The 18,655-nt window shown below is 38.1% G+C and overlaps 2 protein-coding genes across 4 annotated transcripts in view; both read right to left on the bottom strand.

Annotated features, from left to right (window-relative positions):
- Positions 1 to 1,114: 1,114 nt before the first annotated feature.
- Positions 1,115 to 18,655, bottom strand: part of LOC134746826 (aquaporin-11) — a 28,165-nt gene continuing 10,624 nt past the window's right edge. For 2 of the 3 annotated variants that reach the window (XM_063681391.1, XM_063681390.1), the window contains 5 exons: positions 11,012 to 11,134; positions 10,137 to 10,288; positions 6,431 to 6,569; positions 4,400 to 4,504; positions 1,115 to 2,496 (listed from right to left, as the gene is read on the bottom strand). In XM_063681391.1, the coding sequence (XP_063537461.1) occupies positions 2,270 to 2,496; positions 4,400 to 4,504; positions 6,431 to 6,569; positions 10,137 to 10,288; positions 11,012 to 11,134 (746 nt within the window). In that variant the 3' untranslated portion in view covers positions 1,115 to 2,269. The remainder of the gene's footprint in view (positions 2,497 to 4,399; positions 4,505 to 6,430; positions 6,570 to 10,136; positions 10,289 to 11,011; positions 11,135 to 18,655) is intronic. The other variant, XM_063681392.1, reaches the window with a different exon arrangement.
- On the bottom strand, positions 14,157 to 14,996 carry LOC134746832 (serine protease 1-like). Its single transcript, XM_063681400.1, has one exon. The coding sequence runs from the start codon at positions 14,990 to 14,992 to the stop codon at positions 14,249 to 14,251; it is 744 nt and encodes a 247-aa protein (XP_063537470.1). The 5' UTR covers positions 14,993 to 14,996; the 3' UTR covers positions 14,157 to 14,248.

The following is an 18,655-nucleotide window of genomic DNA, read 5'->3' as shown; positions in this document are numbered from 1 at the left end:
CTACTTTTTGTTAGTAAAATATGACAAAAAAAAAGATGGCCCCTGTGCATTTGCACCTATGTAGGTGGGATAGGTAATACGGCAAGTTCTGCATTATTATAAAATAAATTAAAAAATTAAACAAACAACAATATTTTTATCTTGAAACTTGTTACCACTGAATGGGAAATATATCTGCAAAAACCACACAGTGGCGTAGCGTGAACTAATTTAGCCGTGGGCGAAATCGCAGCTGCGAGGCCCTTTTCTTGCACTGTGCCCTAAGGGGCCTCGCGCGAGCCCCCCCCCCCCCCCACCTTGGGGCACGAGGCCGTGGCCGACGGCCCACTTCGCCTAGCTACGCCACTAAAACCACATGAGGACATGAGAATCGACCGCCGAAACTGGGAGAGGCTCGCAGAACAGCGGCCGGAATGGCGCAAACGTGTTGTGGATCGAGGATCGCAAGTTTTGTGATGAGACCTGGTTCGCCGCACTCGCACACAAGGGGCAAAAACGACGCCAAGCTGAGACGTCAGTACCGTTTACCGCAAATCTCTCTTGTCATGCCTGTGGTAGACCATATCGGTCTCGCATCGGTCTATTCGGCCACCTAAAGCGGTGTCTCTCCGGTGTTACACCATAAATCGTCTGCAACAGACGCAAAGGCCAATGATGATGTCTTGTACATATATTATTTATACAATACATAACTACATATACTTATACTGTACTTTACCCAGCTCGTACTAATGAGGGAGCCGAAAACGGAGACAAATTAAACACCGGCCGATCACATTGACAATTATATTCGACTTACCTTCGGCGGGTGCGCATCAGCGCCCCGTCATATCTTAGATTACCCACTAACAATAAGTACGAAATATCATTTGAAATTTACCAGTCGCTTTTCGGTGAAGGAAAACATCGCGAGGAAACCGGACTAATCCTAATAAGGCCTAGTATCCCCTCTGGGTTGGAAGGTCAAATTGGCAGTCGCTTCCGTAAAAACTAGTGCCTACGTCAATTCTTGGGATTAGTTGTCAAGCGGACCCCAGGCTCCGGCGGGATTACGCGAAGAAGAAGATGAGGGGATGACTGATGCCTCAAGGGATAATTTAAATAAAACACAAACATTAACAAACATTTTTATTTACAACGGGAGTACGTAGCACTTATTATATTTTTGGAAGGGCTACTATAATAGTTGGATATAAAATTATAAAATCTAGGGGTATATCAGGTTTTAAAATATGTCAAATATTGTTTTAAACGTTGCTGCGAATTATTGTTTCGTACGGATTTTAAAGGTTATTTGTCATATCAAGATTATGTGTCAATTTATTATTATTATTTTTGCGTTAAAATCATAATTTAATTAACTGGCTCATATCAATAACCATTGTTTAACTCAAAACACTGACCCCGTAGTGACTAGCATCAATTATCGCCTACTGGTGAAGAAAATTCATTTTACAGTACATATGGTGCTATTTTTTCGCACTAGTGCGGGAATGAGCACTTTTCGTGCATATGTCGAAAGTTTAAAGGGCCATATGTACTGTGAAACGTTGTACGATACACGTGTGAAAAGGTAATTCGCAACTTGTGTCGATTTAAAACACTTTCTGCGGTCGTGTTTTAATTTATCGCCACTCGTTTCGAATTTCCTCTTTTCCGCACTTGTATCGTAAATAACTATTTTACCATAATGCAATGTTTCACATTTTTTTTAATATTTATTTATGAATCTGCTTGGTGTTAGCACATTACATTATGTGAAAAAAATATATATAAATGTTACACCAATAATAGGTTTTAGCAGGTAATGTTTGTTTAACCAAGAGTAGAATTTATTCCAAGCAAGACATAGCAACTAGGTTTCCCTTTCTTATCGTCGGAGGTAAAATGTTGAAACTTAAATACGCGATTATAAGTCCCGTTTTACAATTTAATAATGTGTAGAAATCGTGAAAGTTTAAATCAGTGTTTAACTGTACGAAGCTTTGGCAATAAACGTGCAGAAAAAAATGCCGAGACCATGTCATAGGAACTTTGCATATCCTTTTTTTTGGCATATTGCTAACCCAAGTTGAGAGCTAAAACCCTTATTGAATACCTACTTATCCGCATAAAACTATATTTGTGTCGCTTAACTTGTATAAGGAAATACAAGGGTTTGCTCACTATTAAGTAACAACTTTAATTTGAAATATGTATGACCCTAAAACACAGTTTTAACGGTATTTCTTGAATTAAATCCTTACTCTTAGTCAAATCAGCCCTAGAATTAATCCTCCTTGTTATCCCAAATACTGTCACCATTGGCCGCAGTATTGCTAGGGGCAAGGTACTTCTGGATAGCCGGCAGCTTGTACACGTAGACTGAGAGGATGGAGCCAGCGCAGGCGCCGATCCAGTAGACCACAGCATGTTCTAGAAGAGTGTGTCCATCACAGCCGGCCTTCAGAGACGTCGCCAGGACTGGATTGAAGTAGCCACCGGAATATTCGAATGCTGGAATGAAGAAAGCGTTTGGTGCTCTGTTTTATTTAGTCTGTGGACGTTTTGACAAGTGTTTCCATAATGCTAATGAATTCTGTAAAAACATTTAACTTACTTGCGTAAGTTTTACAAACCAGTGATGGGAAATACCGGTACAAACCAATGATTGGAATTTTCAATGCCACTTTGATAGAGAACACTTTGTTATTGATAAGTACAACTTTATTTTGTGATTTTTTTTACAAAAAGCAAAAAAAAAACGCTGCAATCCTGAACTAGTAATTAAAATCTATAGGTACTCGGGATATGCTGCGGTACGATCAAAAATTCCAATCACAGAAAATTATAAAAATTCCTTCTTGGGAATCATGGAAACGTTGATCAAAACATCCGTAGAACCTTTAATAGTATACACCTGCTAATAATACACTGAAAAACAATGAACACAGGTTGTTTTTAAGGTAATTTCCATATAAAATTACCCGTTTCCATTGCCATCAAGTTAACCAATGCACAATGTCATGATACTAAACGATTTCTAACATGAAAAGCTACTGAAGCTACCGACATGAAGCGTGACCAATGCATATTTACAATTAACATGAAAATGATGGGTTTTTCTTTAGCTGTTACCGCCACCGTTGTTTTTACTTAGCTAACTAAAAAAAATCTAGCTGAAAACTGAATATTCAATTTAAAGAAGTAGCTTTTGCCAAGTAACGAAAAGCCAAACCGCCTGTCAATTTTATCACTACTTTTCCAGTAGGTACATTTATGGTATAATACCACCGGTATATATTATACCATCGGTCAACACGGTAGGTCTAAGACGGTAATCAGTTAAACAAAAACCATTGTCTCTTGTGCGATCTGTTGGCCTTTGTGTTGCATGGCGCGTGCCACGGCGCGTGCGGCGCTCACACACAATGGCACACGATGGCCAACCGCTCACACAAAAGAGACTGGATTTTGTTTAACAGAGAGAGAACTGGAGTCGTAGCACGGTACGCTTAACACCATGCCTGTAACGTTCTAACAAGTATGTGAGTGCGAAAGTGACGGACTTAGTGATAGGGGAAACCATGCTGCGCGGGCAGAACAGAAGACTATAAACGCCTGCCGTCTGTGGTGCAATAGATGATCAGATATCAGATAATGAATAGTCACTATATTCAGAGATAAATAGATAACATTTGGTTAATTGACTGTTTTTATAATATTTATATTTCACCATGTTTAATAATTATCGAAATCAAGGTGTACTGAATTCTGACTATGTATGATATACAAATTACGACATATTTCAGTGCTTAATTAATACAACTACATAGAGGGTAAGTATAGAAGTATAATAGTATAGTAGGCTATACTATTTATACTTCTATACTACCCTTAGATAGGCAGAAAAAATTAGCGTTTTCTAAAATAAATATTGAAAACCCGATTCTTTCAAATCTGGACATTCTTGGGCTCAATCTACTCAGAATCGACAGCATTCTCCACCCCACCATTAAAAAAAGATGTCCCAAAATGTCCATTCCATTACGTCACGTTTAAGTGTGAATTTTTTTTTCACTTGTGTGCGTGACGTAGTGGAACGTACAATTTTCATACAAATTTTTGGACATTTTTTTTATCATCAGAATTGAATGTGCTAGTTATTCCGAGTTTAAAGAACCCAAAATCACCACGATCTGTGAGAATCAGGTTTTCAATATTTATTTTCGAAAACGCCCAAATATGCCTCCACATTGAAGTCGAAAGAGATAATTGATGACGAAATATGTTTAAAAACTATTTTCGCCGATTTTCTTATTATATAGGTGTTTAAAAATTCTATATTGTCTAGTAAAAACAATAGGGCGGTAGCTAGTTCAAACCCAATATTAGTGGACATATAAATGCCTAAATGTACCTTTTCCTAAATGCACTTTGCAAAAGATGGACACGCTTAGGTCGTCATTGGCACTAAAATTGTCCTGATAGCGGTAGACGAATACCGTGTGCCTATTGAGGACTCCTGCAACGTGAAAAGTGGGTGAGGCGCATGTAGTCGACAAATGCTCTCTTTCTATTTAATGAAAAATTAAAGCTTTGTTGAAAACGAAAGAGATGAAGCAGTGTGAGGATGTTTGATAGAAACAGTTTGATAGATTCTGAATTTAAATTAAATCGAGATTTTGGGTCAGTTGCACCAAACCGTGTGGCACCGTCAAATACCTACGCTAAATTTTATGGGAATTTTCATAGTTCACTGAGAGGCATGATCACTAGATCAGTCCGTCATATGTGGTTGGTCTAATGGCCCCTAATTTGCAAATCTGGTTTTTTACTAAAGTTTTGTCTGTCGCAAGCTTAAAAAATTCGTTTTGCACTTGACATGTAGACATTTTTTAAATGATTCTTTCTGAAAGCATATCCAGAAAATTATGAGATTTTTTAGTCTTTACATAGTTATGACCAGAAATAGTTACCTGGGCGTTTTCTAAAATAAATATTGAAAACCTGATTCTCATAGATCCTGGTGTTTTTGGGTTCTTTCAAGTCAGAATCACAAGCATATTCAATCCTGATGATAAAAAAAATTTCCCACTTTGCATGAAAATTTTACATTCCACTACGTCACGCACATATAAAATAAAATAAAAATTCACACTAAAACGTGGACATTTTGGGACATCTTTTTTTAATGGCAGTACGGAGAATGCTGTAACGATGTTCTGAGTGTGGGGTAATGCAAAATAAACGTAGATTTGTTTCGAAGGAAGTCATGTGAATTGGGGAAGAAGATTTAGTTTATGCCCTTCCGTTGAAAATACGAAGTGAGCTTGATTTTAATGTGGTTTTAGTTAATTTTAAGTTATGTGACATTGGATTAGTAAAATTTATATAGGAATGAGAGGAGTAATTTTAATCGTACTTTGCTATAAGGCTATATAAATCATACCTAGTAGTATTTTTACTATAATTCGTTAGGGTTAGGGGTTCTTAGGGTAATAAGTAACAGATAGTCTACGTAGAAAATGGAAGTGGGGACAATAATTAATCATAAAATTTAATTTCAATGAGTGTACATAATTTAAAGGATGTGTTCACAGCCGATTAGTACGTTTTAATAGGTTATATACCTGTATATTTGTCTCATTCTTCAAAACATATAATTTAAAATGTGATGTGCCGTCAAGGAGAAGGCAAAGGACCGACACATATGGAAATCGCTCCACCGACAAGAGTATAACTCTTAAATATATGATGATGATGTGAAATTAACAAAGCAATCATTTACATTAATATACCTAGGCTAATGTGGATAAGCATAACTTTAATGGTGTATGTATGGTTGGTGTATGTACGTAGGTATATTGGTTTTAAAAGAAAAACCTAATAAAAGACAATGCATCGGACACTAAAGCTGTAGCGATAAAATGTAAATTAAATTACAAAATAATTTAATAAGTAGTATTGGTCGTAGGTACCTTAATTTTCGAGAAGTAATGCAATATAATTTATAATTATAATATCAATGTAATACCTATAGATGTCTGTTTTTAGTAGCTTATGTGTGAAGATAGTACAAAAGCGATGGCAGTAGACATGATAGGTACTAGGTAGTAATAAATATGAAGTTTCGTGATTACCACATTCGCTTACTAGGTATCTGACAAGTGTACAATGATTATTGTAATGTCATGAAATACGGCGAATACTTCGTCATCACATACAAATTGCAATATGCCCTTTTTACAAGCACATATATTATATGTAAGTGTACACACTAAGTGAACGCTCGAGCGGGGCGATTAGCGTAGCGTGCGGCGTTAAATTCCTTGAACGCTCGACGCTACACTGTACGCTCCGCCGTACGCGCTGCTAGACGCTCGCTACTGAGGCCTTACACTAAGGAAACCATTATTACCTATATTAGTTTTGTTTTTTTGATACTAACCGGCAACGACTAGAGAGGTTCCAATGAAGGAGTCAATGGCGGTCGCGAAGCGAGGGTTGAGGTCTCCCAGACTTTTCGAGGCGAGGCGACAGAGGCATGTCGCTATGCCTTCCACAGCGGCGCCATATAGAACTGGCACCTGTAACCGTATGATTAAGGAATTAGGGTTGAATTTCAAATGTTTTCGTAGCGCTACGCTCTTAACCGATCTCAGCCTTGTCCCGCTTTGTAGAGGAAGTTACCGCCGAACGGATTCCCGGCACACGTGTGTAGAAAGTGTACGATTTTCGCTGGCTATAAAACACAATACGCTGGTATGAACTACGGCATAGCTATTTCAGCGTAACAGGGAGATAATCTAGGGGCCAAGTCAAAAGACATTAATTTAATATAAAACGCCAAATGGATGAAATTATTGACATTATTTTAGTATCTGTTCCAGGTTTTTTTTCCGAGTGGCAATTCTTGATAAACAATTGTATCTTACTAGGAAACAAATCAAATTATTCAAAGATAGCATATACCAGAGAATTTGGAACTGGTACCGCCGTGGCCGGGTGGTCTAGTGGTCAGGACGTTAACCGCGTAAGCTGAAGACGCAGGCTCGATTCCCGCCTCGGCCACCGGTGGACTTGGCCACTTTTTCTTTAGTGTATGATATCTATTTTAGTATATAATTGTTATCTTGGCTCCAAAAGCATGTACCCTAGCGAACTCTGGTGCGTGCATCTATTGCAAATGCAGACTTGTCTGGGCAGGGCTTCGATGTCGCACCTCTCGTTGAAACCGAGGGACTAGTGCCCTCTCGATTCGCATTTGGGTGCTCTCACTCACACACCTACGGCTACCAGCAGACAAGGGTATTTTGTTTAAACTTTATTGCAAAACATAAAAACTTGCTCCATTCACTAGCCCGGGGTTAGCCGGTTAAACCTGCAGTTACCATGGTTACCAGTACAATTTGACACTGGGTTAACGGTTAACCCCAGGTTAGTGGGATGGTGCAAGTGGCGCTTAAGTGACTTAAATTCATTGGATAAAAGTTTTTATCCAACTTGTTTACTGGTATGGCCGCTCAAGACCGATTAAGTTTAGTACAACACTCAAAACAAACTCACAATAGCAATGTCACACATCGCATTCAGTTAGGGTACATGCTTTATAAATAAATAAACCAATCCAGTAACGGATTCGTATAGGAGACACCAGAGAATTTGGGTTGGATACCGATGAGAATGAGTGACGAGCGAGTCAGCGAGTGAGACGATGCGAATAGGTTTCGGAGCGGTTCGCAATAATTCGGAGGGTATCGGGAAAACATGGCGGGATCGTATCACATGATTCGCCATCTTGGTCGCACTTATGGCTCTGTGTATCTGATTGATTGACATCTCTTTGTACTCACTCGTGAACAATATAATCTACAGATCCACTGAGCGAAATGAGCGATATATATCACCGCGAGCGAGATATGAATCAATCTTATCTTGAAGACTTCCCTAAAAGTTATTTAACTCAAAACTTTCGTAGAAACAAGAAAATTAGATCTCATAACCATTATCCTAATGAATCTAGTACATTATTCCTATTTTGTTCAGACTCCGCATTATAGATCGTTCATAAAGAACACGAAGTCACAAAACTCACCACACATAAGTAAAGAAAGGACGCTCAGTACGAGGAATATCGTACATCCGCCTAGCAGAACTACTAGAGGAAGCTCTATCACACGCGTGTGGATGATGACACATGTCGAATATTACGCGTGCGCGTTAAAATTATGGTATGGTGATTTTTTTCTATCAATATTGATTTTTTTTCTATTTTTTTCTATGTAACTCCTCTGGAGTTGCAGGCGTACATAGGCTACGGAGACTGCTTAACATCAGGCGGACTTGTTTGCCACCGACGTAGTATAAAAGCCAACTTCAACCTTTTAAGGGTTAATCTTTCATAAATAAGTCCGGGGTATGAAAATATATGGGACATAAAATCAAACGTTACGTATGTACCCACGTTATGTTTTGTGCGAATCGTGCGCAACTTATCTTTCGCATCCCCTAGCAACGGCTGCATGGAAATACTTTATTTATTCAATGTTTATAAATAACAACTGTCAATTTGCGCAGTTTTGATCTTAAATTGTATAATGTATTAGCTGACACGCACACTTTTTTCCATAGCATAATTTGTCCTTGATTAAAACGTGTAAAAATTCAATTAACTACAATTTTGCAATAGCCACATCTGAATATGGTCCATCTAACCAAACTTCCGTGAGACACAGACATATTAAATATATTAATAACGGGTCACTCACGTATTTTAAGTCGAAAAACGCTCGACATGTTTCACTCCGTACCGAGTAGCATCATCAGTAGCTTGCGTTGGCTTCAGGAGTCTGCGCCGGTCCGTCACCGTCAACGCAAGCTCCTGATGATACTCCTCGGTACGGACTGAAACATGTCGAGCGTTTTTCGACTTAAAATACGTGAGTGCATGACCCGTTATTAATATATTTAATATGGTCCATATAGTAAGGTGATCTGTAATTTCGATCCTCAAACTTTCCCGGAACATCTCTAACTGTTAACTCGGGTGAAGGTTGCCTAAGTAATGAGGTTACTGGAAATTCAAGCCTAATCTCATTACTTATTAGGCTCTTGCTGAATTTAATTATTTTCCTTGATTGCATGGATATTTAAATTAATCATTTCTACAAAATATTATTTAAATAAGTTGTAACTACCGACTAGTGCAATTTATCTCATAGCATTCAAGTAAATAAAATTAAATAATCTCATGTTAGAGTTACACCAAGAAAAGTCTGCAACGATTTCGATAGCATACACAGTGCAAGTGTTATTTATACGTCATATTTTCATAGAAGTTTGACGTTTAAAATAACACTTGCACAGCGTATGCTATCAAAATCGTTGCAGACTTTTCTTGGTGTAACTCTACCAGTTAAAACAACAGACGTACTTAACTTATTGTTCAAGAGCGATCTTTTATAGACGACCTTTGATTTTTTTTTTTAAACGATCAACTTTTCGCCATTTTAGGTGATCTCGATCAAACTTGAGGGGGCCTAAACAGTATGACATATGCTAATAAGCTTAGAATAAATTTAAAAGTGCAAAAATTTACTGCCTTGGGTGAGACTTGAACTCAGCCATCTGGATCGACACTCCAGCGCTCTGCCAACTAAGCGACCAAGACCTCATCCATAGCCAGCGAATCTTACTACCATATGGGTCTAGGGGACCCTAGCGACCCAAGGCAGTAAATTTATTCTAAGGATGACAATCGTTTATCGACGTACTAACGCCCAACGAAGACCATCGCAGAAGGAATGACAGATGCTATGAAAAGTCACGTGACTATTTTAATACTTTATTTAACCTTTTAAACGCCAAGAACACCTAAAGGCGTCGTACCTAGTCATGTCCATAGCGCCATGAAAACCTATAAATGTTACGACGAACGCTGTCAAAGTAACCTTCACTTTCAACTCTTTCTAGTAAGGTTTACGTTAGTTCGCTTGCACCCGTAACCTTGGCGTGTAAGTGACGTTTTTGTTTATGACGTAAGCACTGTTTATGGCATTTTCTATCAACTATCGTCATCTTGGCTAGACTCCCACATTGCGCAAACTCAAAAGAAAAAGCTTTTCAAGTCACAAGTAAACACAAGCAAGCCTCACCTGCAAATCAGCCTTGCAGTCCTCAAACGCCTTGTCCTTGTGTGTCTCGGAAATCTCCAGGGCCCAGTACATCTGGACGTACTTGAACACGAGCAGGCCTCCGGCAAGCTCCGCCCAGGTCTTCAGCAAGGCTTTGCGGACATCGCCTTTGCCTGGTTTCGGAAGAAAAGAATTGAATATCATTTCGAACTGTGTCGTTGGGACATAACTGTCTGGACTAGGGAGTGCTCCTGATACTGGTTTTCTATACTACTGGAACCGGGAATTCCCGGTTCTCGCCATACAACCTCAGTACCGGGAGCATTCCCTAGTCTGGACTATACAGAATGGATTTTTTAAATGTGCACTGAGGGTAAATATTATAGACCGTGCTGCTAACGCCAATATGGTCTTGAATAAGATCATCTCTAGTTTTTTAAATAACGATAATTGGCGTTTACAGATTTTGGAACAAAATTATAAAAGTAACAAATTGAAGAACATATTTTTCATACATTTAAAGTTAGGGAAGGTCCCCTAAAGGATCGATGACTCACAGTCACACTAGACCGGGCCGAGGCCGGGCCCGGGCCGGAGCTTCCGGAGCTTCGTTTTCTATGGAAAGCGCCACGTGATCACAGATCAGCCGTCATAGAAAATGACATGGCACGGCCCGATTTAGACCATTTTGACGTAGCACGTAGCAGTATCAGAGGGCCTACCGCGAACCACGTTCGACGTGTTGCCTCTCTGTCGAACTTGTAAATTCGTATGTAAGTGTGACAGGAAGGCAACACGTCGAACGTGGTTCACAGTGGGCCCTCAGATCACGATCTGATTGGTGCCCTTAGTGTCCCACCTAAAAACTTCTGTGTATAATAGATGTTTTGTCTTACCTTCAATGATATCTTCAATATGGGTGTACGGACAAGCCGTGGCCTCCCCCCAGTTGAGCGACCACCAGATCGTGAGCGCGAACAAGAAAATGGCGTACGTGCCCACGCCAAAGTTATCTGCAACTGAAAGAAAAAAAAATATTTTTCACTTCTCATGCTCGTAAAGTTGGTGTTTAAGGCGCGGCAAAAGTTGCTTTTTATGCTCTAATGCAAGAAGTGAAATCATCTATTATGTCCTTTATTATTATTAATACGGAAGAGGTCCTTTTTTATTATTTTTAATTTTTCATTTTTATTTTATATTTTTGTAATGTGATAAAATATGGGTTTTTAAGACCTGAAATAAATGTTTTTTTTTTTATATTGACAGCAATAAATAAAGTCCAAAACTGCTATATATAGCAGTCATTATACCGTGACGTCAAGTATGATTTTACTCATTAGCTAATGTTATTGCCATAACGTTTTAGCTTTAGTTTAAAATGCCGAGTAGGTATAAAGTGTACTGTTTTTTATTCTGTATAAACGCTTTCATACTACCCGCCCCTACAAAATTAACAGAGAGAAAACAGAGCTTAAATAATAAATGGTACTTATAAAAAATGATCCATCCATGATCCATGTTGGATGACGAGAAAAAGAACATGCATACTTTTTGATTTTCGCTAGCTAACGCTAGAACAGAACGATTCGGGTCCGAGCCGAGGTGTCCGACACTTCAGTTTTCTATAGACAGCATCACGTGATCACCGACCACCCGTCATAGATTACGAAGTGTCAAAAGCCTTCGCCCGGATCCGGACCGTTTTAGCTTGAAGCCCGATTCACATTTATTTTGTCTGATGTGTCGTGTTGTGTTGTTCGATGTCGTGACGCATCAGAATGGTAATCGGTTTCATACATTTAATAACATCTCTGTCAACTGACGCTTTCTTGAATCAAAACGCTCCCCCCCTCTACAATTTCACATAACACTAGGTACGCAATTGTAGATTATATTGTTACTGAATAAATCCTTACATAGAATTCAATCATTAAAGGTAAGTAAAATGAGGGATTCCTAGTTTTATAATTTTTATTTTGTATATATTTGTATATGTAGGTATATGTATTTACATTGTATGTATCGTATATATTTTGATGTTCTTGCATATGTATGTTAAATTTGAATTTAGCTTTGCGTTCTATATTTTGTTAGTAGCAGTAGCAATAGCACCGCCCACAATTTCTCTCCTTTGCCTTAAAGTTGACTGGTAGAGAATACTTTTGGCATTAACTCCGCCTTTTGTACGATAGGTTTTTCTTTTGAGCAAGGAAGTGTAAATAAATAAAAGTGGATGAGTGTGACAGGATTCTCTGCCTCTGGTTTGCCTTAGCCGGCCAGTGCATTCTCGAAGGTAGATGTGGAATAAGTAGCGAGTTGGCTATAATATGTTCAAAGTCCAGTGACAAGCTTTCATTTAAACTCCGTCTCTCATGCTACAAGGTTTCATAATTTATTCATAAACAAATGCAGATCGACTGCTACCGAGAAACATCTGTTTTACTAACTTCTCCTGATTGTTTTCTGTTTACTTGGCGTACTTTTCGCTTGTTGATAATAAATACGTATTTGTAAGCAGCGCGAGTTTATAGCCAAAATAAACAATTTCTAAGAACAATTGTGAAATAAATATGCAAATATAGCGTAGAGACGTCAATAAGTTTAAAGATATATCTGTATCTTTAAAAGTAAAATAACATACCTACACATCCATACCAACAACTTTATTATTAGTGATGTCAATATGAAATCGAACTGACATCAATATGTAAGTTTGAATTAGCCTTCTATTTTTAATCTTTTTTTAAATCTGAAAAATAGTGCTGGTGCTTTTGCTGGTCCGTTGATGTACGATGTTTTAGTATAAACAGCTAATTATAATTAGTACTTGCTTAGTCCATCGCTTTCACCCAATGATAATCTAGTTCATTTTAGAGTCCATCCACTCCCAATAGCCCTACACCCAGGCGGGTTCTGCCTCTGCGTGCGTCCCATGACACGGGAAAGGGCAGCATCTTCTCGGTGTACCCCTTACATTTCATTAAAGTGTCAAATCTCTGGGTCTTATCTCTAGGAAAACGCGCATTTTTGAATTTTTATATGTTTTCCCAGATATTTACATATATAGGTAGAGATAGAGATAGAGATATCTTTATTTGCATACCAAGTACTATACTATTTATACTTAATCCTAATTACGAAGGCATCATTCATGATTTAGTAACTTGCCCTTTCCCCTCTTATTAAATACCTATATGGACATTTACATAATTAGGTGAAACAGAAATAACTCATGTAATGGGATACTTAATGTTGGCGGACATTAATGCTTCAAAAAAGGAGGTTCTCATAGGTTTTATTGAAATATTTCACAGACGTATCACAAATCGATAGAATAGCGTTCGCTTTGAAAGAATTTAATATCAGGGCGTTTTCATATTCCATGCGAAAGTTGAAGGCAAAAAATAGTTTGAAATGAATTTTTCCTCATTAAAATTTTATAAGTTTAAGTTTGTTCACGAACTTTTCAACCAAATGCTGCAGTCAATTTAGTATCTAAAATTTTAGAATTTGCTGTTTGTTTAAAGTAAATTTGTATCTTGTTGAAATGAGTGAGTGCGTTCTTAGAAAATGTCGGAAACTTTCAATTTAGAACCGAGCAGTAAGTACTAAAACTAACTGAATATTCACTATATCTACTTTGTTGGTAAGAACATTACATATTTATTCAGGCAGGTTATTTACATCATTAAGTTACTCTATGACAAAAAATTTTTTTCGTAGGTTCATGCCCATTTGACTATACATATTCTAATATTAGGAGTAACGTAATGCATGTCTTAATAACGGTATTGAATAATTGAGCTATAATCATACGTTTTGTTGGAAAAGGGTTTCATGCCGAAAGCCATATTTTCTCACAAAAGGGAAATAACCAATGTCAACCTCCAAGAACTGCCAAAACATAAATTTTTCAGAAGCTAAAGTTTCCGCGGAAATTAAGTTCTTGATGCCATGATCTCACTTGAAATGTGCTTCCATTTCAAAGCTTATCTTCTTTTATAACCGTAAGCAATGGATGCTCCACCGTTGAAAACACTTCTTGCAAACATACTCTATCACTTTAAGGATATTCTGACTGACGAAATTCTTAAATCGAAACCAGAAACAATACCCTCTTCAATAGCTTGTTCTTAACCATAAGTTTTCATTGTATTATGAATCCACTGTAAGTATGTGCTGACGGCTGCATAGTGCGCAATATTATCGTGAATTGTTGACGACATTGCCACCCCCACTATACTACCATCATATATTAACGGGCCTCCTGAATCTCCTCCGCGGATACCTTGCTCTCGATTTGAGCATTTAGGTGCAATAACTAAACATGGACCTTGTAAGTCGTTATAAGGACGTATCACCACTACTGCCTCACCCACTTGCAAAGGCATATACTGATCTTCTATCACGTACTCGTACGAAGCTTTTGATGTCGCACCAAAACCAGCATATTTAACCGGGAGACCAGTAAGGGCCTTGTAATCGATAGCTGACAATCTACCAATAGTCTTATTGTATATAAATGTAGTTTTGATAAGAGCAATATCGTTATATAGATGATGGAAGTCTTCTGTAAAAGCGAATGCTGGATGAACTATTATTTTAAGCACTTTTGCAACTCTGACTCTTCCTTTTCTTATGGTGAAATTTGCATATCTTATAACAAATTGTTCGTCATTTATGCAATGGGCAGCAGTGAGGACCCAGTTGAGAGCGATAAGGCTGCCTGTGCACGATCTTTGCCCTTGATCGGTCTGCATGTGGACCGCAAACGAGAATTCGTTATGGACGTCTGTCATTCCTTTGTGAACTCTGAGAGGCTGTCTTCGCCCTTCGCCGCAATAACAGAGCGCTACAAAAGCCACTGTTTGCCACATTTTCAACGATCAAAGGCGATGGCACACGATTGATTTTTGATTATGATGTTTCACTTGAAGATCGTCTAAAGCAGGATAAGCGAAGTCATTCTGCCCCCAGCGAATTAGGGCTTGTATTTTTTGGATGATGATGTGGTCCCATGATTTATGTAATGTAACCGTCTTAAGACAACGTTCAATATACTTGACGCATGCGAATTTTTTGGTTAGAAAACAAATATAGAGGATATATTTATAATCTGTGCAACTAAGATTTTTTATATGTATCCAAAAGAATTACTTATTTTTTATTGGCATGACTTTTATTGTTATCGATAGCTATTTCGAAACTAAACTGGGTTGTCTGATCAAAAGTAAAATTACCTAGTATATATAAAAATACAAATGCTTACTACGAAATGAAACTATTTTTTTGCGTTTTAATCGATATGCACTTCGAATTATCAGAAAACAGAGACTTACTACGAATAAAAACTGCCTATTGGTTTTTCGATACTTATTGATGTTTCTTGCCTTAAATTAAGGCATTAGCTATCGATAACAATAAAAGTCATGCCAATAAAAAATAAGTAATTCTGTCCCTAGCGAGTTTGGGTTTGTAATTCTTTTGGATACATATAAAAAATCTTAGTTGCACAGATTATAAATCTATTTGTTTTCTAACCAAAAAATCCGCATGCGTCACGTATATTGAACGTTGTCTTAAGACGGCTACATTTCATACATGGGATACACCACATCATCATCCAAAAAATTACAAGCCCTAATTCGCTGGGGGCAGAATCACTTCGCTTATCCTGCTTTATACGATCTTCAAGTGAAACATCGTAATCAAAAATCAATCGTGTGCCATCGCCTTTGATCGTTGAACATGTGGCACACAGTGATTTTTGTAGTGCTATGTTACTGCGGCGAAGGGCGAAGACAGCCTCTCAGAGTTCACAAAGGAATGACAGACGTCCATAACGAATTCTCGTTTGCGGTCCACATGCAGACCGATCAAGGGCAAAGATCGTGCACAGGCAGCCTTATAGCTCTCAACTGGGTCCTCACTGCTGCTGCACTGCCGTGTCAGACGTATCTCTGCTATCTTTAGAAAGCAGAGATACGCCTAACCAGTGCAAAATGAAACTAGACACTATCCTTTATATAATACTTAAACAAAATTTCAAAAAATGTCTTTAGTTACTGAGATATTTCATGTTTTAAGATAGACGTTTTCGAATTTTTGGACATTGAGTTATGCGTATCTCTTCTAACTCAAGTTAGAATAATTATGCGTAACTCTTCGCAGTTTTTTTACGGCAAACTGGATATCTACTATCTCGAGTTATCATAGTTTCGCGTAACCACACGCAGGTAGTACGGCGATAGGCGGCTCGCGGTGAGGCGGGGGGTGGGGCGCGGAGGGAGCGGCTCGTCGCTCCTTGCCACGTGTATTTGTTTATTTGTGTCGTTTTCAAACAAAAGGTACCACATTGTCGCTTATCATAAGGACATTCTGACAGGTTTTTCGTATAAAGATACAAGCAATTTTCGTCCTTATGGTAAGCGACAATGTGGTACCTTTTGATAGAAAACGTCACATTTACATTTCATTACGTACGTAATATTGACCCGGTTAAGTTAGCGTTCCGGTGTTTTTTTATGTTGTTTGTTCAAAATATGATAAATTAGTCTTTGAAATGAGTTTTTTACGAAGTAAAGCCTTGTTACGAATGTGTAGTGATAGAAATGTGGTAGAAAACAAAGGTTGTGCGACTAATTATCTTAGCTAATTTCACTTTGTAATCATTGCTGAAAACCCTGTGAAAAACTAATCTATTTCGTTTTTTTTTTAAATCTTAAGATAACCTACATAGGTACTGAACTGTTTATCGTCGTCCGCTGTCTGTCATGAACTAGTCGTCAACTGGTCTTGTGATTGTCATGTCTAATTTTGAATTTAAATGTCGGTCGTTCCAAATGTTCCAATATTCCAAATATGTATGTCAGTCAGCCAGTCAGTCAGTCGGTCTATGTCAGGTCGCCACGGAGGTTAGAAGCCCCGACAGGTACCTACTTACAAAAATCTTAACGTAAATAAAAAATGACAAACACAAAATTAATTGAAATAACTGACAATATAATATAAGTAATGCACGAGTACTATCTTGTTACATACTTATGTAGTAGTTTCTTTCTTCTGTAGAAGATAACTAATAAATGCATAAAAAGTAAGTAAAGTTATGAACATAATTTATAAAACATATTTTTTTACTCTTCTTTTCATTTTTATTACTAAAAGCAAGAAAAAGTTTCAAACAGTGTCAGTAGAGGCAAAATATTAGTTTAAACATATATTTGGATCGCTGGATTGTCTTATTTTGAAATACATAGAAACGTATAGTTAATGATTCTGATTCTGAATAAATTTTTTGGAGTAACTGACCTTAATATTTTTACTTTATATCTTCTAATACCCACAATAAATTTACACCAAACCTGAACCAAAACCTGAGTTCCACTAGGTACAGCCGGGGTTCATCATCAGCTCTATCTTGGGTACTGCTCTCCCAAGTGCTCATCAAGGCGTGTCGGATGACCAAAACAGCGTTTGCCTACGTTGCACCAAACCTGAGTTCCACTAGGTACTACCAGGGTTCAGTACCAGCTTTATCTTGGGTACTGCTCTCCCAAGTGCTCATTAAGACGTGTTGGATGACCAAAACAGCGTGTGCCTATGTTACACCAAACCTGAGTTCCACTAGGTACAGCCGGGGTTCAGCATCAGCTCTATCTTGGGTACTGCTCTCCCAAGTGCTCATCAAGGCGTGTCGGATGACCAAAACAGCGTTTGCCTACGTTGCACCAAACCTAAGTTCCACTATTAGGTACAGCTCTCCCAAGTGGTCATCAAGGCGTGTCGGATGACCAAAAACGGCGTTTGCCTATGTTACACCAAACCTGAGTTCCAATAGGTACAGCCGGGGTTCAGCATCAGCTCTATCTTGGGTACTGCTCTCCCAAGTGCTCATCAAGGCGTGTCGGATGACCAAAACAGCGTTTGTCTACGTTGCACCAAACCTGAGTTCCACTAGTTACAGCCAGGGTTCAGCATCAGCTCAGATCTATGTGTACTAAAACCTTCTCCAAAATGTAACAAACATTTTTCTGAATACCGTATCAAACTCGGTTCAGCCAAACGCGAGATAATCTCGGACAAACACACGGGTCAAACTGAGAACCTTTTTTTTAAGGCGGTTAAAAATTTTGGAGTAACTGACCTGCCGTTAATTCCGCCTTTTACACTTACTGGGATTAAATATTAAATAAAGTACATACAAACAAACACACACACACACACACACACATACATACATACATACATACATACATACATACATACATACATACATACATACATACATACATGCATACATGCATACATACATACATACATACATACATACATACATACATACATACATACATACATGCAATGCATACAAACGCTATTAAACATAAGGCTCTTTCCACCATACGATTGATCTACTTTATAACCAATGATGTAAGGACTGATGGAAATCGGGCTCCTTGTATGTAATGTGAGTTAGCACAATATAAAATGGATTATCTTGTGTAGTCTGGTTACGCGTTTTACTAGGAGCACTAATACAACGA

Source organism: Cydia strobilella, chromosome 13 (genome assembly GCF_947568885.1).
Source record: "Cydia strobilella chromosome 13, ilCydStro3.1, whole genome shotgun sequence".
Classification (NCBI taxonomy): Eukaryota; Metazoa; Arthropoda; class Insecta; order Lepidoptera; family Tortricidae; genus Cydia; species Cydia strobilella.
This window is presented reverse-complemented; position numbering and strand designations above follow the sequence as displayed.

Excerpts from the sequence above, each read along its gene's own strand:
- LOC134746832 (XM_063681400.1), bottom strand. The coding sequence starts at position 14,992 with ATGTGGCAAACAGTGGCTTTTGTAGCGCTCTGTTATTGCGGCGAAGGG.